Below are 22,796 nucleotides of genomic sequence, written 5' to 3'. Positions count from 1 at the left end.
GTGACGTGGTTCATTCCTATCCCTGACACCTGTCCCTCTTGTGGTGTGAACGAGATCCTGGTTCGCACGGAAGAATACAGCTCTCAGATGCAGTAAATAGGGACCAGCCGCGGGGGAGCCCACACTGATCTCGCGGGCTGACTGTACGCTTCCTTCTCCAGGACAGCGCTGACCGGCTCCGCGGCCTCTTGCGCTCCCGAGTTGGAGAAGCGCAGCCGGGGAGGCGGCAGCAAGTCTGGTGACCCGACACAGCCCTGGGAAGCCAGGGCCGCTAGTGTGTGCCTGGCCACGGGGCAGGGCGGGAGGTGGAATTGCAGCCTTGCTAGCTGCAGCGGGGCCGGGAGGGGAGGAGCGCTGTCCCACGCCGGCCCCCGCGCCCCTCGGAGCAGAACAGGGCGCGGCTGGGGGCTCCCGGGAGAGGCGAGGGGCTGGAGGAAGCGTGGAGCGGAGCGGCTGCCGCAGCAGCGCCGCCAGGGGGAGCGCGCTAGAAGGCGGGGGCGGCCGTGCCCTGCCAGGTGGGCGCCGCCGACGGGGCGAGTTCAAGGAGGGCGGACTTGCCGGGGCGGGCGTGGCCGCGGGCGGCCGAGCCTCCGCGGGCGGTCAGGGGGAGCGCTGGGAGCCGCGGGGCCAGCGCGGGCGCAGGGTCGCTGGAGGAGAGGCTGCTGCTGCTGCTGCTGCTGCTGGGGCATGCGGGGAGATGAGGCTCAAGCCCGGCAGCATCGTGACATTTCTGTGCCTCAGCGCCGCCTTCTCCTTTGTCTGCTTCACCGCCTGGAGCAGGAGCGGAGGTGAGAGCCGCCGGGGCGCGAGCCCTCGGGGCTGCCAACCGCCGCCCTCGCGCCGGGGTCCCCCTCAGGTGCCGGGGGAGTCACCTCCCAACGGCCGCCGCCTTCTGCACCTGCCCAGCTCCCCTCCCCGCTGGGGGCTGCCGGCCACAACCCCGGGCCCCCAGCCCGGCCCCTCGCTGCACTGGGGCAGGAGGGAGCCGCAGGTGTCGCTCTGTCCTCCCCGGGCTGGGAGCTGGGTGAACAGTAGCGGTCCTGGGGCTACTCCGGCCACCCACGGGGAAACCTTCGGTAGCAGGCAGCTGATGCTTCAAAAATATCTTGGGGGCACGAAGTAGCCTTTCAGATTAAAATGCTGTTTTAATCCATTGGCTGTGATCTGCTGCTGTCCAGGGCAGGAGCTACCTCGGCCTGGTAAAGGTGCTGAGCATCTTCAGCTCCCATTGACTTCATGGGGGGTTCAGCACTTCTGAAAAATCAAGCCTTTATGTCTTACTACCTTCCACCTTTATAATTATCACATCCCTACATACTTGGGATGGTAAGGGTTACACACAGGATTTCTGAGGTGTTACAATTTATAATAATCTCATCCTGTCAAGAAATATTCACATTTCCCAGAATAAGAGCATGTATACTGGTTAATTATTGTCCTCAAATTAAGGCAAGAAAAAAAACTGTTTAAGAGACCACACAGGAAGGTAGCTCCTAACCAGTAGCTGTTTAGGAAATGTTTGTATTGCACAGTCTGCATTGAATTATCTGGAACTGATTATCCTCACTTAAACTAGTATAAATGGAAGTCAGTAGAGAGATCCCACATTTTATAGTGAGGTCATAGCCCAGTGCTGCTCCCACTAATCAATTGCAAAACTTCTGTTGACTTCAATGCTTCAGGATCCAGCCTTCTGTGTTTTAGAACCTTATCTTTCAAATACTTATGCAGGTATGCAAATTTACTCACATGACCAGTTTTATAGATGGGACTACTCAAGATCCTAATTCTGTGAAGACTAAAACGTGCTTAAATTTGTGCACCGTGTGCAGTCCATTGAAATAAACACAGCAAGAGAATGTTTCAATTAAAACACAAAATTGAAGTCAGTGGCACTACAGTACATAAAGTTTAAGCATGACTGTAACTCTTTGGAGGATCAGGACCCAAGTGAGTAAAGTTAAACGTCTACATAAGTGTTTTGCAGGTTAGGGTCCTGGATCATACTTTTAGGTGAAAATTATATTTAAGAAAATTCTTGTCAATATTATTAACAACACCCTGATATTAAAATGGAAAGAACAGGAATGGAGTTGGTGATATGGTAAGACTTTTACATATCTATTATGATGATTTTTAAAAATTGATCTTTATATTTTATTCATGTGGGACACTGAAACTGATCTAGTCTGTTTTACTTGCTGATTCTTGGGCAGCAGGATCTTGTGTTAGTATCTAACACTGTTGTCAAGGTTCCTTCCCCACTCTGAACGCTAGGGTACAGATGTGGGGACCTGCATGAAAACCTCCTAAGCTTACTTTTACCAGCTTAGGTTAAAACTTCCCCAAGGTACAAACTATTTTACCCTTTGCCCTTGGACTTTCGCTGTCTAACACTGGTATTATTATTATTATTAGGAAAGAGTTCGTTTGGAAACATCTTTCCCCCCAAAATCCTCCCAAATCTTACCCCCTTTTTTCTGGGGAAGGTTTGATAAAAATCCTCACCAATTTGCATAGGTGACCACAGACCCAAACCCTTGAATCTTAAGAACAATGAAAAAGGCATTCAGTTTCTTAAAAGAAGAATTTTAATAGAAGAAAAAGTAAAAAAGAATCACCTCTGTAAAATCAGGATGGTAAATACCTTACAGGGTAATTAGATTCAAAACATAGAGAATCCCTCTAAGCAAAACCTTAAGTTACAAAAAGACACAAAAACAGGAATATCCATTCCATTCAGCACAGCTTATTTTCTCAGCCATTTAAACAAACAGAATCTAACGCATATCTAGCTAGATTATGTACTAAGTTTTAAGACTCCATTCCTGTTCTGTCCCCGGCAAAAACATCACACAGACATACCCATGGTCTTGCAATTATTTCCCCATACAGATACTGAGTGTACTGTACATCCCTCAGAGCAATTGTTCCACTGGTGGTCTGCAGTGTTAGTATTTGTGTTGTACCTAACCTGACTCCTATGCGCACACACAAAATCTCTAGCTCAGAAGTGCTTTGAGCTCGCTGTGGCCCAATCAGAGAGTATGGAGTAAAGTGATGCCTAAGTGCTGCTGCTGTTTGAGCTAGTAATATGGGGGGATTCAACTACTCTGTGCTGTTAATACAGTCACTCTGTGCAGCTTGAGTCTTGTATTGCAGTGTGACTTCTCTTCTTTAAGCTAGGCTAATTTGAGAGAAGTTAACTCATGTGGATCACAGTGCAGTGAAGACTAGTCCTCAGGCAGGTGTCACTACATCACTTATGCCCAGTTCATGTCTTCTTTACATACTTTGCTTTACAATCATGAAGTTAGAAACTTACTTTTTTAATAATGAAGACTCTCTGTGATGTAGTCACCAGGAGCTGGGCCCCTAGGCACAGGCCTATAGTGTCTGTGGTTTAATGGGATAATTTCATTACAAAGCCAGATAAAGTTTTTCACCTGCTTTTATAAATAACTTCTGTAAGCAAAAGTGATGACTTTTGTACACTCAGTTCATTGTGCCAAGGAAGCTTAGAAGTATTTACTTATGGAGTAAGTAATCTCCCTGTCTCCAGTGAATCAGACATTATGGGCTCAATCCTGTTTGGTGACATGACTACTCTTTAAGTATCCCCTAGCCTAGAGCACTGTACACACAGGCTGCTATCAATGAGTAAGCAGGTTTCACTGTGTAGCAGTGCCTGTTCCACATTCTGGACTCTTTTTGCTCTGAGCCTTTTTGGTTCCTATCCAACCTAAGGCATGATGTGTCTCTGAAACAGGTATGTGTGCATGTTAAGGGTAGAAAAGTGTGTTAGGGCCAAAATGGAGGTGATTCATTGTAACATAGTCCAACCTGATTGTGTAACTCCACTCCCAGATAAAATAACTGCCCTATGTAATTACATCTGATATGGGTTCAAAATTGGGAAAACAATGTAATAACTAATATTTATATAGAGATCAGCTCCTCATATTTCAACAAGGTTCTTTCTCAGTTAGGTATGGAGTCTGATTTAGTCTTTGTCTTCAGTGTTGCCTCTCAGTCCATGATAAATCACACAGGTACATGGGCTTGAGAGAGGAGGGTGAGGAAATAGAAAATCTCATTTATTTTTTTCATTTAAAATAAAGCTCAATCATAAGTCAGGGAGGAGACAAAAGCACTTGGCAAATGAGTTTATATTATGTTTACTTCACTGGAAAGATTTATATTTTGTTCCTGAAAAATATACTTCATATGTTGATAGTACAGCAAAGTGTTCAGTGGGTGTAATTTGAAAAGGATGATGAAAGGGATAAAGAGCTTGTAAGGAAAGTATCTTCTCTTAGGTATTTTTTTAAAATACCTGACTCCTGCTGCAATCTGGATTGCAAAGTCAAAAAATTACTCTTCAGGTGTCATTTTAGAGCATTCCAGAGATGAGATTCCTCTGGTAGGTATTGTTTAACAATGTTGAGAGTGGATGAACCCTATCAGAGGCAGGGAAATGGCAACATCCCTCCCATCCCTGAGCTATATGCGTATGTATTTGTATGGAGTTTTCATTAATATTAACTTATTAGCTAATTGACACAACTGGGTGTGTAACCTGATAATTATGTTTACATAACTCAAATCATGATTATAGTAACTGGAGATGCTATCCTGGACTCTTGTTGGGCCCAGCTCCTGTACAGTGGCAGAGAGTTCCTGGGGCCCTGTGCTCAGCTTCATTTTTGGGGTCCCTCCTTGGGACTCAGCCAAGAAAAAGAACATTCTCTCTTATTTCTTCCCCTTCCCCCCGTTTTTCATTCTTTTTTTCTTCATCCTCCTCCTATAAGTAATAGGAAGTAAATGAAAATAAAGTGAGGTACCCTGATTGTTTTTGTAGTCTAACTTATTTTTCCACAGACCACTTGAAAATTGCTGAGGATCTCGGCGGACCACGTAATGGTCTTTCCAGATATTGTTTGTACCATTAGCTAACGATTGTAAAGCGCTTTGGATAAGAGTGCTTTATTAAAAAAAAATGTAAAAAAGCATTGGGGTGCAGGGTCTGGCCAGGACTTATGGTGCGGGAGGGGGCTCAGGGCTGGGACAGGAGGTTGGGGTGTGGAGTGCTTACCTGGGGCAGCTCCCGTTTGGTGCGAGGGATGAAGATGGGAATGAGTGTGTGTGCACGTGTGTGTGTGCGCGCAGGAGTCAGGGTGGGCAGGGGGCTGGGGATGTGGGGGGTGCAGGACTCAGGAAGGGCAGGTGGCTGGGGATGTTTGAGGGGATGCAGGAGTCAAGGCTGGGGATGTATGAGGGGGTGCAGGAGTCGGGAGGTCAGGGGGCTGGGTGGGTGTGAGGGGGGTGCAGGACTCAGGGCTGAGGGTGCAAGATCTGGGAGAGAGTTAGGGTGCAGGAGTGAGCTGGGGGTTGGCATGTAGGGCCTGGCCAGGAGCTAGAATGAGGGAGGGGGCTCAGGGTTGGGCCAGGAGGTTGGGGTGTGGAACACTTACCTGGGGCAGCTCCCATTTGGTGCATAGGGTGTAGGTGGGAATGTGGGGGGTGCAGGAGCTCCCGTTTGGTGCTCAGGGTGGGGGTGCAGGAGTCAGGGAGGGCAGGGGTGTGCAGGAGTCAGGACAGGGGACTGGAGGTGTGGGCTGGGGTCCTGGGGTGCTCCCAGTCTCCTGCCTTGAGCAGCTCATGGCAGGGGGCTGGGGGGGGAGCTATGTGCAGGGGGAGTCCGGGGTCCCACCTCTGCTCCGCCCTGCCCCGATTCCACCTCCTTCCCCAAGGCCCCGCCCCCGCCTCTTCTTTGCCTCCTCCCCTGAGCGCCCTGCGGCTCCGCCTGTCCCTCCCAGAGCAACCTGAGCACTGGCAAACAGCTGTTCGGCCGTGGGGGAAGCACTGGAGGGAAGGGGAAGGGGTGGGAATGCGGCACGCTCGGGGGAGGAGGCGGAGAAGAGGCGGGGGAGGGGAGAGGTCGGCTGCTGGTGGGGGCGGAGCCTGCAGCAGGATCCCCAGGAGCTGGCAGGACCAAGCTTCTGCCCCCGCAGCTGCCTGGCCCAGGGGCCCCTGTCATTGGGGGGCCCCATGCCAGGGCACCCTCTGTTTCACTGTAAATCCACCTCTGCTCCTGTGCAATGACACAAGGGAGAGAGGCTTCATGTAGGGCTAGAGCTCAGTCTGGTCCTAAATCATCTCTAGATTACTTTGCCATAGAGCCCTATGATTAGGGTCCTCGGAAGTGTTTTTAATATATATAACCTTCCTGCCAGGTGGAGTCAGCAGCAGCAAGGGCCAGGTTCAATATCTAGGGGTTCCTCTTAACAATGCAAAACAGCTCAAGCCCCCACCCAGTGATCTGGGAAAACTATACACCACCCCTGTCCACCTCTAAGAGGCAATATTTCCCCACTCACAAGCACTGATTACTGAAAGGGAACCAAGCATTAATTGGGAAAACACTATAACCACAGTACAGAAGCATGTAACCATAAGCAAACACCCACCCCACAATACGTTTGGCAATGTCCTTTGCCTCACTTTCTGACCTTGCAGTGTGAAAATCTGATGAATGTTCCTTTAATGTACCACTCCCTGTCCCCTCTGCCGCACCCCACTCACAGTGGTTTTCCCCCCCAGTCAGCAAAGACCCAGAGTTCAGAGGTGGGTTCTCTGAGGTAGTAGATGAACCCAGGCGAGGTCAAGCTATGCCACCTTTACTGCCATTGTCTCTGCAAGTAGCTCATTGCAGCTCTTATCTCTGTCGCCACTCAACACTGGTTCCACCACAGGGTGCTCGCTAGTGCTGTTATCTCAGCTGTTGCTGCTTTTCTCACTGCACTTCTGCGATGCCACTTCTGAGGTTGCACCAGTTAACCCAGCTCTTAGTGATATCTCTGGGTAGCAGAAAAACTGTCTCTTCATTTCAGAGTAGCAGCCGTATTAGTCTGTATTCGCAAAAAGAAAAGGTGTACTTGTGGCACCTTAGAGACTAACAAATTTATTTGAGCATAAGCTTTCGTGAGCTACAGCTCACTTCATCAGATGCATTCAGTGGAAAATACACTGGGGAGATTTATATACACAGAGAACATGAAACAATGGGTGTTACCATACACACTGTAAAGAGAGTGATCAGGTAAGGATGAAGTGAGCTGTAGCTCACGAAAGCTTATGCTCAGATAAATTTGTTAGTCTCTAAGGTGCCACAAGTACTCCTTTTCTTTTTGTCTCTTCATTGTCTTTCACTGCAACGCTACACTGTCCCCATGGTAGGTCTAAGTCTTAGCCCCTAGATCTGCTTATCAACAATTTCAGCTCTGATAATCACTGAACAGAAACAAGGACTCTCAAATGAGTTCAGTCAGCTTTGTCTTTAAACATGGGATACAGGAAAGTCAAATGGTATCTAGGTCTTGTTAGGCAGAATCACACTATCAGGTACAAACACCTGTCCCTACCTGCTCTCATCTTCACTGGATTTGGCATTTCTACCCCCGACTTAGCGAATGTGGTTCACTTTAGGGTGACCCCCTCAATGAGGGCTTCAGTTCTGCTGCCCTTTACTCCTACAATAGGGATAACAAATTTCATTGTCCATGCATTCAATTTCAAGCATTTTTATTAAAGCTATTGTTAAAATGATCTAATACACAGGTTAAGGAAAGAGTTACTAAAATAAATTGTAACCCAAAACCAGCCAAAATTGATCACTTTGGCAATGCAGCTCTGTCTGCTGAATGTCTCAGCAGAGTAGGTGTGTCCATGCAAATAGTGTGCTCCTAAAGTCTCTTCCCTCAGTTCATCACTTAATGTCAGGGGAGAACTCAATCAGACCCTGCTTACAATATATTTCCCAGGAATTTTTGAAAATCTGTGTTTGGAATTGCATATTCAGATGGGAGATGATAAACAGTAAACCACGGAAGACTGGTTAAAGAGAAAATTAGTTTCCTTAGCTATAACTCTTATTTCTCATCATGGAGGGCCTGGACACTATTGATTGATTAGACCTGTTCATGCCACCACAGTGGAGGTGGATTAGTGTCCGTGTAAGCAGACTCCTGAGCCTGCATGAGCCTTGCATGTCAGTGGGAGTCTGCCCATGTGGAGGTAATGGCAGGATGAGAACCTTAGGCTTTCCATATTTTGTTTTCTTTCCTCCTTTAAGTTCAGACTCCTGGTGTCACAGCACCATGCTTTGACCTCAGGATGACGTCAAAAGTTGAAACTATATATACGCTACCTGCAATTCTAAAAACAAACCTGAATTCTTTCCTTTTTGCATAAAACCACTGCTAAACATCCCACAGGATAAAATCTGCTCTCTGTTACATCCTGCTCTCTTCTGATTATGCCCCCATGACACCTGTGCATCCCAGTTATCTTAAGTGGGTTTACATAGACGTGACTGATTTAATAACCAATTGCCGATTACTGCTATGTGTAGGACAGACATTCTGTTTCGCAAAGGTTTTGAAATTTGTCTTCATTCTGAACTGGAATGAAAATAGTAAATTTTAGAAATTCTCCACAAGGAAAATTCAGAACTTTTTTGTTTTGTGTTTCATTTTGATGTTTTAAAAATACTTGGTTCCAAAAATGTCAAAACCCTGAGGTTTGATGTTGTCAGAATTTTTTTCTGACTTTCTTTCAAAACAAAATTCCTGTGAAATCACTTGATTTCACAAAGTGTTTAGATTTAGATGGAACCACATATTCTGATGGAATATGGTTTTTTGTCAGAGTTTCTCTGACCAGCTCTATTATTGATGTGTGAGAAGGCATAGAATTCAGCTCTTTCCTTCATAGTTGCATTATCTCTGCAATGCTTACAACAGTAAAAGATAGGAACAGAAATAAGATTTTTATTAAAGTAAGCAGACATAGCTTTAATTACAATCAGGGAGCATATCTTTTGAATGAGGTGGTGCCATTTTTTACTATAATCAGTTATCAGAGGGAATCACAATGGGTTCAATGGATTATATGGGCGTAACAGCAAAATTTGTCCTAAAGTTTCTAGCCTTTTCCATGATAATGATAAGCAGGCTTTCACCTCACATGAGTAGTCCTAGTTCCATTCAGTAGTTCATAAAGTTTGCAGGATTAGACTTGTCCATGTTGATTTACATATGTGCTACTGCCCTGTTAACCTAAATTTTCAGAAAATTGTGTCCGGGTGAAGTACTAATAAACATTGATAGGAAACTAGGGAAAAAATAAGCTAAAATGTGAAGTCACAAGAATATAAACATGAGAATAAATATGTATATTTGGCCTTAAAAACAGTAATATACAGATATTAAAAAAGATAATCTGGAAAAAAAATTGAGACTTTTCAGGAACCATAAATATAAATCCAAATTCACAGAAGTAACTCATAAGTTAGTAGATAATTTTAAAAAATGCTTAATGTCATGTTAGTAAATATTAATCTTTTATGAGCCAAGCATGTAACAGTCTCACAATTTCACAAGATTTATCATCAGAAAAGGGACTTCTCTGGTTTTCAGGCTTTAAATATCTTGCTGAAATAAGAAAATCTGATTTTTGATGAATTCTTGATGCTTACAATTGAAATAATGTGGTGTACATAGTAACACAAACAGCTGTTTACCGAGAAAGTCTAGAAACTTACATGAGCTCTCTTGTATATTATTTTAGCAGACGAAGCCTTGATCCTGCAATTGCACCCATGCAGAACCCCACTGAATTTCTGCCCATTTTCATGGAGCTCTGTATGAGTGTAGACATCTCTGCAGATGAAGTTGCAATATCTGGCCCAAAGTTTCAATTAAAACAGTGGCAAAATTAATTGTCAGGCTTTCAGTGTGTCTTGCATCTTCTCATTCTCATTTTGATAAATAGCATTAATTCTGATTTATGTGAAGTGAAGCTCAGTATTCATATCTAGGCCTCTAAAAGGCCACTCCTACAGAGTGTTGAATACTCTCCAAATAGGCTTCAGTGGAAACTGAGAGCAGTCAGCATGGGAGGCTTTTGGCACATGCAGGACTGAGCCCTAAATAGGGGCACTATTACACATTTAGTCACCTGAACTGACCCACAGGGTTTTGAGAACTCCAAAGTGGAGATGGTACTCAAAATCAAAAATTAAATGCCAAAGTTTGCATCCAAGGCTGCAGAAATTCTGTAGTTGTGCAGTCTTGTGAATATGTGATTTACTGTACTGTGTGTAAGGCCTGATTCCAGTGTGAAGTTTTTGCTCTTGCCTTCAGCAGGAGCAGGATTGTGCCCTAAATATGCAGGGCCAGATTGAAACTGGCTTTTGTAGTGATTCATGGGAGGAAGAATGTATGAAGAGCTTCCCATCCCCTTGTTCTTCCTGTGCAAGGCATGGTCACAGCCCCTGCATGAACAGATTGAGATGTGAGCACAGAAGACTCTCTCACTGCTCTTTCCAAAAAATTCTGTTAACATTTGGAAACAACTAGTGTAATTCTAAGTAGAGCCTTAAAAAAAAGCAAATACTTATTAATAGTTAAACCTACTCATTTATACATGATCTATTTGCAATAGCAGCGCACCCTTTTTCTTGTTTAGTTTCAAACTACTGTATACCTTAGAAACATTAATTACTTTATCTCCCCATCCTGTGAAGTGGGGAAGTATTATTTTCCCAGTTCTACAGATAGAGGGACTTGCTCACCGTCACACAGGAAATCTGGGGCAGAGCTGGAAATTGAATCCAGATTTCCTTAGTCCTATTCTGGTGCCTTACCCACAAGCCATCCTTTTTTCTTTTTTGAAGCCCCTATGTTAATAAGTTTAAAGCCTTTTTTAACATTGCTTATTCCTAACTTTATTCACTATGTTCTTGATCCATGTGTATCTTGGCTAGGAAAGGCCAGTGGTGGAGATTGTCAACATCTCCTTTAAGAACTTGCTCAAGGCACTGGTGCATCCCAGGATCAATAAATTGCTTCATACTGACAATCTGGTCTGTTATATTCCTGGTAGTAAAGATTATTCAGAAGGTTGTGATGAGCTAACTCTCACAGTAGCAAGATTTCCTTTACCATTGTTAATCTGAGAACCAAAATATGTATGGAACAGAAACTGCTCTTGCAGTATTGGTGGATGCTCCCTTCCTAGTGAGGGATGAAAATCAAGTATCTAGGCTGATAGTATTAGATTTATCAGTTGCCTTCTATAGGCGGTGTTTACTGATTTGGGACCTCAGCAGGAGCTGATGATCTTGCTCTTGAATGGCTCCATTCTTACTTCTTAAGGAGATCCTAGATGGTGGTCTTGAACGATTACTCTTCTGCCCTGAAGGGTCTCTTATGGAGAGTTCTGCAGGATTGGTTTCATCTTGTCCTCCTGCTCAATGTGTATATGAGGTCATTAAGAGAATTAATGTAGAAGCATTGGTTGTGGGTGTCTTCAATGTGCTCATGACACCCATTTTTGTGTCTTCTGACTTCTATATTTCTGTCTCTTCTGACTCAGACCAAGTGAATGAATGCCTTTCACACTGTCTTGTGGAGGCTGGGGCATGCAAGATAATTGGTTAGCTGAAGCCCAGTCCAGATGAGACAGAGTTGATTGGTCTGGGAAAGCAGCCATAAGATATGGCCAAAATTAGCTATCACACACTGAAGGTGTGTCTACAAATGACTTTCTCTTGTTTGCAGCCTGGGATTTTGGTTGGATTCCCAGTTGTCACTGGATGATCATCTTCAGCAGTAGCCAAAGTTGCTTTTTATCATTTGTCTCTGGTTAGGAGGTTATGATCTTTTCAACATAAACTTCATTACTCTAAGGTCTAGTTTACACACAGTTTTCACACCACTTCATCTATAATGATTTAGAAATTGATATAGTTAGATCAATGCAACCTCTTCTGTGAACAGTTACACCAATATAAACACCAATATGTAAATAAAAATGTACTGGTATAACTGAGTCCATAGTAGAGATTGCACTTATCTAACTGTATTGGATTCTAAACCAATATAGTTAAAATCCATACACAAAGTATGTGCAGACAAGCCCTAATTCATGCCTTTTGTGCCTCAAGGCTAGAGCTCTGTAATGTGCTCTACTGGGTGCTGCACCTTAAAACCCATTGGGAAATTAAGAGTAGTGCAGAATACAGCACCCAGCTTGATTAGTGGAGTGTCTGACTGTGAGCATGACCTGCAATGTCTGCCTGTAGGTTTCTAGGTTGATTTTTAGGATGTTGGTATTGACTTATAAAGCTATAAATATCTGAGAGAGAAGATCCTAAGTGGCTTCCTTCTTCTTGTGACTTACTTCCATATTGGAGCTTAGCAGAGGCTCTTGAAATGGCTCTCCTTGGTATAAAAGAGAGGGGACTTCTGGCAGGGTGTTCTCTGTGAGATTGCCTTTCCTTTAGAATGCATTTCCACCTAAGTTTGAAATAGTTTGTCAGCTGACTTTCATGGTGCACTGCAAGTCATATAGTCTTAGGGGGCTGTTGAAAAAGTAGATATGTGTGGGGTGATTAGAGGGAAAAGGTGGTATTATTTTTATTTTTGTGCTGCCTGGTTACTTAGTAGTGTGTTATAGGGTTGTTGTTTTTCTATGATTGATTGTATTTTTAAGTGTTTGTCAGAGGCACCTAGGGTGTTCAGACAGGCGCCTCGTGTTATTTTCTAAGTTTAAAGAACAAATAAATAAAATGTACAATTACTTTACTCTGATGTAATTGCCAAAATGCCAGTTCAGGGTTGACATTTTGGGTTAAGCTGACATTGGAGCATTCAAAGAAATGTAAGGAGGGAGACAGCGAGTGAGAGAGAGAGCAAGAGACAGAGACCATGTGTTCTTTTGTTTGTCTTCTGTTCCCCTCCCTTCAATTTCATAACTGATTCCTTTTGCCTTACCAACTTTTTAATGTAGTCCTGATGCACTGGCCATGATCAAATACAATCTTACAATGGAAACTTGAATTAAATTTAGAAAAATCTTGTTTGGTGATAAGAGCATGGAAAATAGAAGTTAAATAGCAGTATCCAGAAACACATTGCAAAACATATAATTAGGAAAAAAACCTCTCCATTACAAGATGATTGGAGCAGAAGTAGTCAAAGCAGGGACTGCTGCACTGGGAGGGGAAATATGAGCCCAACCAGGATCATCCATCCCCTGTCCCAGGACCCCTCAGGACCCAAAACTGTGCATGGGAAACCTCCCAAAATCTGGGATCATTAGGACCCTGGTGGTGCCTCCCCTCCCCCTGCTATGTGGCCTTGAGGGAAAACTGCAGAGAAACCTGCCAAAGATCCCAGCAGGTAAAAGTAGAAGCAGTCAAAGCAGGGATCTTTGGATATTCAGAGAACCTTATAGAGTTTTGACTGGACTTTCTCTGTATTGTGCTGATTGGTTGGCTGTTTTCTCCTACCCTCTGTTTCATTAGCAAAGAAGGAAGCTGAATGCAGGTTAACTTAAACAAGTGTTACTTTATTAAACTTTGTGTACTGCTCCGTCCATAACTGATGCCCAGACTCCGACCCCCGTCCCTTCAGCGAGAAGTTGCTAAAACATAGCCAAATTGGAGTTTTATCTTTACCAGAAACTCAGTTGATTCCATGGTCTTTGAGATAGTTTAGTCTCCTCAACAGACAACTACATCAGGAGTGACCTATCTCTGACTCCCTGTCACCTGTCTGAGTCTAGCAAACTATCTCTCTGTGAAGTCCCCTCCCTGCCTGTGGGGTTGGCCTCTGGATGGTTCTCTGTCTCACCATTATGCAGTGATCTCTGTAGGCTCTCTCAGCGTCTTGTGTCTGCAGGCTCATAAGTGTCTCCTGTTCCTCTAAATCACTTGTCCCTCATGTGTAGTCACCTCCTTTGACCTGGGTGTGATTGCACCTCATGACTCCTTTAGTCCACGCATTCTGGTATGTTTCTAATGGCTGGATCCTCACAAGAGTGCCTGCCTCCAGGGCCAGTAGGTCCTTGACTGACTGGTTGAACCCTAGTACCTGTTTCCTATTATTGTTGACTATCTCCTCTCAGTGGTGTCTCCATCCTTCTGGCTGCAACAGATCTCCCCCTGTTGAGAGCGGGTTTTTGGTCCTTTGCCTCTTCAGTGTCTGCACTGGACTGTTTTGGCACCCTTGTGATGGAGTATTCCTATGTGCCAAAAATGCTAAGAAGGGGTCTGAACCATAAGAAACAGCCTTGTGTAACAGTCTCTTTGCTGTTTGCACAGATGATTTCATCTCACCATTACTCTGTAGGTATGCTGGGGAGGAGTTGTGGTGGTCAAATTTCCGTTTGCAAGCAAATTCCTTGAATTTTTCTGAGGTAAATTGGGGTATGTTGTAGATGAATTCAGTGTCCAGAACACCATATCTCACAAAATGGGCCTTCAGTTCACCAATCACAGACTTTCTTCTTGTATCTGGCAGGGACTTGGCCTCCCAAAAATTTGGATAGTAATCTACTGTAATGAAGTACTGCTTTAAACTAAAGGTAAATAAGCCCTAGCTTTTTCCTTGGTCAGGTGGGCAGATCACATGGTGACAGTCTCTTTCGGAAGACTGTTATTACACAACCAGAAGGTGTCATACCCTTCAGTCACAGAGTGAAGGTGTGTACTTATTCCTGGCCAGTAAACACACTCTTGAGTTTGTCTAAGACAGCTATTAGTGCCAATGTGTGAGGCATGTATTTTTTGCATGACATTCTTACATAATGATGCAGGGACAACAGCTCTGTCCTTGAAGTATGATTCCATCTTTCATGCTCAGCTCATCTTTAATTTGAAAATATAGTTTGGCTTTTACTGGCACTTGGATTTTATTTTCTAGGTTCTTGTTCTCTTGACTGCCTGGAGTTGGATGTCCTTTTCTGTAGCCTGTGATTTCCATCAGCTTTCCTGTTGAAAGTGGGACATAGTGCAGCGTATTAATGAATTCAGTATCCTGATCCCCTTCCCCAAACTTGCTGATGCTGGATATATATGCCATGCTCAGGGTCTCCGCTAAAACTAGTAGTCCTGGACAATATCTGATCTCTACCTGGTAGAGGTGGAGGTGCATCAATATATGTGGCAATCTCTTTGTAACACTTAGAAGGGGCTTTGCCATGATAGTTTTTCCAGGTTTGTGGTCTGATTGCATGATTACTGGTTGGCCACTGGTAAACTGATGACATTGCTCCACTTCAAATACAACAGCCAGAAGCTCTTTTTCTATCTAGGTGTTACCTCTGTTCAGTATCTGACAGGGCTTTGCTGGCACAAGCTATCGACTCTCCTGCAGACGAGTTACACACAATCCTTTCTCCAATGCATCACGCTGGAGTGTCAGTGACTCTCCAGGCTGGTAGTACTTCAGGACAGAGGCATCTTATATTATTGATCAGCATGTCATGCTTGATGTTGGGAACTTGCCCAGTCCCATTCAACATCCTGCCTTGTGAGCTGTTGTATGGGTTCCACTACTGCAGCCAGGTGTGGACAGAACTGAGGCAGCAAATTTCTGGTTCCTATGAACCGCTGTATCCCTTTCACACCCACTGGAACTGGCCTGTCTCTTGACTGCCTTGATCTTGTTGGAATCTGCTTTCACTCCCTCTGCTGCGAGCAAATGTTTGACATATGTCACCTCACACTGTTTGAGTCACCTTTTTCTGGAATGAGTGTTATGTTCTTGTCCTTGTGTTGCTGGAAAAAAGCTTGTCATTTCCTGCCATGGTCTTGTTCAGCTTCTATATCATTACTCCCTTCACCTACAAGGAGGATATCATCCTGCAATTATTTCAACCATAGGCAGTCCTTCCAGTGCTTGGGTGATTCTTCTCTGGGACATCCAGGTGTTGAACTTATGGCCATTGACATGCACAGCCCTCTGTAGTGACCAAATGCAAGGGTTGTCAGCATACTAGACAGGTTGCCAGACGGCTTCTTTACCACCCACAAGCTCCTTCCTCCTGTACTGGCTTCTACAGGGTGCTATGATACCTTTGCTCTGCAAACTTTAGAGCTCCTTGAATACTGGATTACACAGTTGCACTGGAATTTTCCTTCATGGTAAGCACACAAACTCCACTGTGGGGTCCACTTCCAGTTGTAGCTTTCCTTCAAGGCACCCATCGCCTTTGGAAACATCCCCTATGCTTTTAAAATTTTCTCCATTGTTGGTGGGCCTCCTTTTGATTCTTACACTGCAATTATAAAATTCTGATGCTGCACCCTGATCAGATCCACAGCTTGTATGGCCGTATTCCCCAAAGGGGTCTGTGGTACTTACCATCCACCGCCACAAACATGTTATTTTTCAGGTTAGTTACTCTGAAGTTACATTTTCCTATAGACTCCATTATGCTCTCACTGTATATTATCCAATTGGGATTGCTCTTTGTAATGGATGCGTTTGAGTACAATTCACAGTGAGGAATCACTCCATAGGAGGCTACACTATCAGCTGAAATCGCACATGGCATTTCCCTGTTACCATTGTGGAATGCATAGCCTTTGGTATTATCCCTTGTTGCTTTCCTGTCCCAACAGCCTGAACCTTATTGGCTCTTGGACTCAAATGTTATCATTGCTATCTGATGAGCCATCCATCTCTTGTACTGAATCTTTCTGAGAGCTGCTTCTGCTCTTGCGCACACTGCTAAAATGATTCAACTTGCCACAATCCTTGCAATGCTGTCCATGTATAGGGCACTTCTTTAACTGGTCATGCTGTCTCCCACAGTAAATGTATTTCATTCTGTGTATGGAATCCTGGCCACCTGCTCTTCAATTGTCTCACTGCATGTACTTCTGGGGGTGTTGTGCCATCTAGGGCTTTCATCCTTTCTCTCAAGGCTTCTGCTGCACGCCTCACATTTAAGCATCTGTCATATGAAATTGCCTTCGTGGAGCAGTCACTCATACAGGTGGTGATCCCAAGTGCCACAGACTAACCTGTACTGAATTCGAATGAAAGTATAGCTGGTCATAAATTGAGAGATGGGGTAGTTTCCATGGAAAATCCAGTTTTTGGACAAAAACTGAAATATGTTGACTCTGAAATGTTGCTGCAGGGCCTCATGGGAGTTGTCGCTCAGGTGCATTGCACTCCACTTCTCCTCTATAGGCCAGGCTCCCTGGTCAGACTACAAATCTCATGAGACACCACGGTCTCCCTTTTTGCTGCGTGGAGGCAGTGCACTATGGCTTCCATGTGCCTGTGGTGCATCATGGGAGATGAACTCCAGCTGGGGAGCTTGGCCCATAGAAGAGAATAGGAACAAGAGGCACCTGAACTACAATTACATGAGGTTACCACGGTGGCATTTCAGAACTGAAATGTTTTGGTTTTCAGTCCTCATTTCTTTGACAGTCAATTTCCCATGGAAAGCAGAAACGTTAATTGAAAATTTCAGTTAATCAGAACCCCAGCTTTCCATTGAAAAATAGTTTTCATAGACAACTTTCAACCACCACTTTTATATCAACAGTTTTTCAAATGGATACCAGTAGGAAATAGAATTTAAGAAGTGTTTAACATGGGAAGTAGGTTTATGAGAATGAGTAATAATCTTTTCCTATGAAATTGCATATTTTTTCAGTAGACATCTCAGTCACATTGTAAAATATGGAGTAGAATGACTTGCTGCTAATTACTCTGCATTCTGATTCCCTGGTGATGTTTTTGATTTGTATACTTTATTTTCTTGATCCTGACTTTCCTCCTGGTTTCTTAAACTCTTCTTTTCTCATTCTGCTCTGCCTCCAGTTTCCTGGTCAGATCCTCAGCAGTGTAAATTGGCATAGCTATATTGACTTCAGTGGAGCTGCGGTAATATACAACAGGTGAAGATTTGGTCCTCCCTGTCTAGCACTTCCTGCAGCAGACTTTGTGGTTCAGTAATATACATTTTCTTCTAATCTCCTTTATCCAAAAACAATAATTCCCCACTTCCTCTTCAAAAACTTTAGGGTGCCCAACATCCCCCACACACTCTCATTCTCTCCCCTCCTGTCTTCTTACTGCAAACATGAGTGGCAGAAGGAAAGAGCTGATATCACTTTCAGCAAGAAGTTTAGTGATCCCTGTCTGATTGGCAATGAGCCGGTGAAAGAACTGACAAATCCATGAGTCTCACAAATAATTTATGATAACTGAGAAGTTCTATATATGGGACATTAACAAAATACAATACTTGTTTTATTATTTCTTTGCTTCTTATGAAGATAGATCTGCTGCAAATATAATCTTGAACTAATGTTATGTGAGAAATTATGTGAAACTGGTAAAGGTGATTGGTGAGTAAAACAGAAGTCAGACGTTCAGGAACCATTAGCCAGGGTGATATCCTGTAACTAAAGCCAGATTATAAGCATATTTAATAAAAAAAAAAAATTCCAAGACAGAGCATAAATCCGATTGCTATTGTGAGGATTAAATACATTGAGTTTAAATCTTAAATTACAATCTAAATTAACATCTGTTAACTTTTTAAAAGATTTCCATGAACTTTCATGTACTTTTTTTTTTGAGCTAATATCCAAGTATAGATGAGAGCTGCATAGTTTAATAAATAAGGCAAAGATTTTGTCATGGATATTTTTAGCAAAAGTCATGGACAGGTCACGGGCAATAATGAAAAATTCACAGAAGCCTGTCCCTGACTTTTTCTAAAATATGCATGACAAAATGGGGAGTCTAGGCACCTGTGGGTAGGCGGGGAGCTCCAAGGGCTCCCTCCACTGGCAGCTCCAAGCCGCAAGGGTCCCCCCCTGCTGCCCTGGGTGGCCAGGAGCTCTGGGAGTCCCCTTTGGTGGCCAGGAGCTGCGAGGGGCAGGCAGCGGGGGTACCCCACAGCTCCCTGTCTCTGCAGGTGGCAGGGGACTCTGCAGCGCTCAGCTGGCACTGGCTGAAGTCAGAGGTCTTTGGAAGTCACAGATTCTGTGACTTCCGTGACCTCTGTGACTAAATTGCAACCTTATTAATAAATACTATTGTTTCTTAATCTCAGTAACTGTTTGTTCAAAAGAGAAAAGGCCACACTATATTTCAGATACAAAGGGCCAGATCCCGAGTTAGTGTAAATTACTTTAGCAGCATTGATTTTAATGGGGATCTGACCAATATAATGTAATTCTTGAAAAATAAACCCTTGCACATTTCCCAGGTGGCTAATTTTGTCCCTAGTCCTGCAAATGGACACATGAATAGTCCCATTCAGATTTTACAGAGTAACAAATTATTATTCTAAGCTGTGTTTTTATCTGAAGAAATTATTTTTTCTTGTTTATAGGTTTTTCTTTGGCATACATTGCTACAGTGTTGGACAAGTCATTGGGTGCAATGCAGGGGTAATTGGGTGAAATTCTATGACCTGTGTTATATAGGAGGTCAGACTAGATGACCTAATGGTCCCTTCTGGCTTTAAATGAATCTATTAAATGTCTCAAACATTGGTTCTATCCTCATAACATCTCTGTGAGGCAGGGAGATGGTCCCCATCTTACAGATAACACTGTGATTTGGACAAGAATCCAGATCCCCTGAGTCCAGATCCAGAGCCTCAGCTGTAAAATCATTCGTATGTGGGATGAGAAAATTGTACTGCATTTTTTATCACTTTCTGTATGGACTGAAGACTGTTTGTCTGCTTTGCATTGACATTAGATCGTATGGTAGTTTTCATAAGCAGAGGGCTTTTTCACCAGTGTCCCTGGCTAAAACTTTCCTTTCCTCCTCTGGTAAGTAGCATGCAGTGTGCTTGTTGCTGTTTTCCACCACAGGAATGGCTGCATTTCAGTGTTGTAATATGTATTCATTAGTGATGTACTTGGGGATCCTTCAAAATGAAAGATGCTATCAGTGTAAAATATTGTTCTTTGGAATAAGAAGTGACCCAAAATTATTTTTTTGATCTTCAGAGTGGTTCACCAAGTCCTAATATATACACATACACACTTTCTTCCCTACTCATTAACTGACTATTTTAATCTTTGCTTGTCTACACTACAAAGTTACGTTGACTTAATGTAAGTTGACATCCAGCTGCCGAAGTAATTAAGTTGGTCATGCGTGTCCACACCATGCTCATTTTGTCGGTGGAGTGCATCCTCAGTAGCAGCGCTTGCATCAGTGCACAGAGCAGTGCACCATGGGTAGCTATCCCACAGTGAAACTAGCTGCAGGAGGTTTTGGGAAGGGCTTGCAATGTCTCATGGGACCAAAACATTGTTGCAGGGGGGAATGGGAACATGGCTTCGGCCTCCCATGATGGAGTTTCCTCCCTGCCTCCCTCCCCTGATATCAATGGCAAACAACCTATACTTTCTCGCACCTTTTTTTTAAAGCCTGGCTTAGCCGTGCATATGCCATAGCCCGAGAAGCATGGAACCTGCTCAGCTGTGCACTCTTGTGAGCATTACAAACGCCTTCTGCCTTATCCTGCAGTATTTCCAGAGCCGAGACAGGAGCCGCCACGTGGAACATTGTGATGTCATGCAAGCAGTCCTGCTGCAAGCCATAGAACAAAACAATTTCCAGTTGCTGCTGACAGTGGTGAAGCACAGTTTCTGGTCCCTGGAAACAGGCACTGACTGGTGGGATCGCATCGTTATGCAGCTATGGGATGATGAGCAGTAGCTGCAGAGCTTTTGAATGCAGAAGGCCACTTCCCAGGAACTTTGTGCAGAGCTTTTCCCCAGCCCTGAAGCACAGCAACACTAAAACAAGACCTGCTCTGACAGTGGAGAAGTGAGTGACAATTGCTCTGTTGAAACTTGCAATGCCAGACTGCTACTGATTAGTGGGGAATCAATTCGGAATTGGAAAATCCACTGTGGGAGCTGTTGTGCTCCAAGTGTGTAGGGCCATTAATTGACTTCTGCTAAGAAGGGTAGTTACTCTGGGAAACGTGCAGGACATAGTGGATGGTTTTGCTGCTGTGGGGATCCCTAATGGCAGTGGGGCAATAGATGGCATGCACATCCCTATCTTGGCACCAGACCACCTTGCCAAAGAGTACATAAACCAAGGGATACTTTGCAATGGTGTTGCAAGTGCTGGTGGATCCCAGGGGGCATAAAGTGACCATATGTCTGCTTTTGGCTGGGACAGTCCCTTTTTTAAGCCCTGTCCCAGCTGCCCTGACTTTTTTGGCAAAAGTAGGCATTGTCCCATTTGCTCTTGCCAACTTGATCAGTTGGCAAGAGAAGTGGGACACATGCCTATTTTTGCCAAAAAAGTGGGGTGCGGTGACATCCGAGGAACGTGCAGGGTATGCAGGGGGAGAGCGGAGAGGCCAGCCCCACGCAGAGGGGGAGGTAGGGCTGGGGGAGGGAGGCAGGGTTCCAGTGCACGGGGACCAGCAGGGTTCGAGCAACCAGCGACAGCCTTGGAAATAAGGTCACTCTACACCAACATCAACATGGGATTGTCAGGAAAGGTGCATGATGAACACATCTTTAGGAACACAGGTCTGTTCAGAAAGCTGCAATCAGGGACTTTATTTACAGATGATAAAATAACCATTGATGATGCTGAAATGCCAATAGTGATCCAGGAAAACCCAGCCTACCGCTTGCTGCCATGGCTCATGAAGCTGTACACCGGCCACCTGGACAGCAGTAAGGAGTGGTTTGACATTAGGCCGAGCAAGTGCAGAATGGTGGTGGAATGTCTTTGGCTTTTAAAGGGTAACTGGTGCAGTTTGTTTACAAGGTTAGACCTCAATGAAAGCAATACACCCATTGTTATTGCTGCATGCTGTGTGTTCCATAATATCTGTGAGGCAAAAGGGGAAAAGTTCCGCTGGGGGGACTTGGAGGCAGATAGGCTGGCAGCTAATTTTGAGCAACCAAATACCAGGACAATAAGAATAGCTGAGTGAGGAGATCTCTGTCTTCGGGAGGCTCTGAAAACCAGTTTCAGTAATGAGCCACAGTAGTATGTGCTGTTTATCTGTGTTGTGCCTGCCCATACCAGCTGTCCTGGAGACGGTCGTTATCTCGCTGAACATGTCATCACGTGTCCTATTTTTCTGCCTTCTAATCTGCGAAAGCCTCTTCGCCGCTGAAGGCCAAGCTTTCCACTGTAAGGCATGCAAAGCAGAAGGCAACCATTGTTAGTGCATACCCTGGGTCTAGTGCAAGGTTGCTATTTCAATAACATTCCCCTTATTACACCCAAGTGCAAGCCAGAACATAATCAGAATCCCTAGCTATTCAATAAACCAATTTACTGTTCCAGCCATGGTGAGTATGGCCCCATGGCATGAGAGACAGGCCTTGTCCTGCAACTTGTGGCAAACCTTTGTCAGGAGCACAGGTGGGCAGGTGGACAATGCCCCCTCCCCCTAGAAACATGGACATTGCTTTGAGACCAGGGACCTGTGTTAAACCTCCCAAATTGATGTCTTAGTGGCAGTTTCAGGGGTGGGGGGTTTGCAGCAACAAGAGAACACAGGAAGCTCTCTCTGCCCCATTCCCTTAATGCTGCTGGTAGTAGTCGCCCTTGACTTGCAGAATCTGAGGTTGTCAAGGTTCCTTCTCACTCTGAACTCTAGGGTACAGATATGGGGACCTGCATGAAAACCTCCTAAGCTTACTTTTACCAGCTTAGGTTAAAACTTCCCCAAGGTACAAACTATTTTACCCTTTGCCCTTGGACTTCCACTGCCACCACCAAACTTTATCTGGGTTCCTGAGAAAACGTTGTTTGGAAACGTCTTTCCCCCCAAAATCCTCCCAACCCTTGCACCCCACTTCCTGGGGAAGGTTTGGTAAAAATCCTCACCGATTTGCATAGGTGACCGAAGACCCAAACCCTTGGATCTTAGAACAATGAAAAAGCATTCAGTTTTCTTACAAGAAGACT

General features: G+C 44.4%; 1 protein-coding gene across 8 annotated transcripts in view; it reads left to right on the top strand.

The window, feature by feature from the left end:
- Positions 1-559: 559 nt before the first annotated feature.
- MGAT4D (MGAT4 family member D) overlaps positions 560-22,796 on the top strand; it is a 112,657-nt gene continuing 90,420 nt past the window's right edge. For 2 of the 8 annotated variants that reach the window (XM_037897251.2, XM_037897248.2), the window contains exons 1-3: positions 619-788; positions 20,373-20,675; positions 21,437-21,547. In XM_037897251.2, coding sequence (XP_037753179.1) covers positions 21,466-21,547 — 82 coding nt within the window. In that variant the 5' untranslated portion in view covers positions 619-788; positions 20,373-20,675; positions 21,437-21,465. Of the gene's footprint in view, positions 789-20,351; positions 20,676-21,271; positions 21,548-22,796 lie in introns of those variants that run through there. The other 6 variants (XM_027825257.3, XM_043545721.1, XM_043545719.1 and 3 more) reach the window with 6 other exon arrangements.

This window comes from Chelonia mydas, chromosome 4, assembly GCF_015237465.2.
Source record: "Chelonia mydas isolate rCheMyd1 chromosome 4, rCheMyd1.pri.v2, whole genome shotgun sequence".
Taxonomy (NCBI): Eukaryota; Metazoa; Chordata; order Testudines; family Cheloniidae; genus Chelonia; species Chelonia mydas.
The sequence above is the reverse complement of the archived record's forward strand: the minus strand, read 5'-3'. Positions and strand labels throughout refer to the sequence as shown.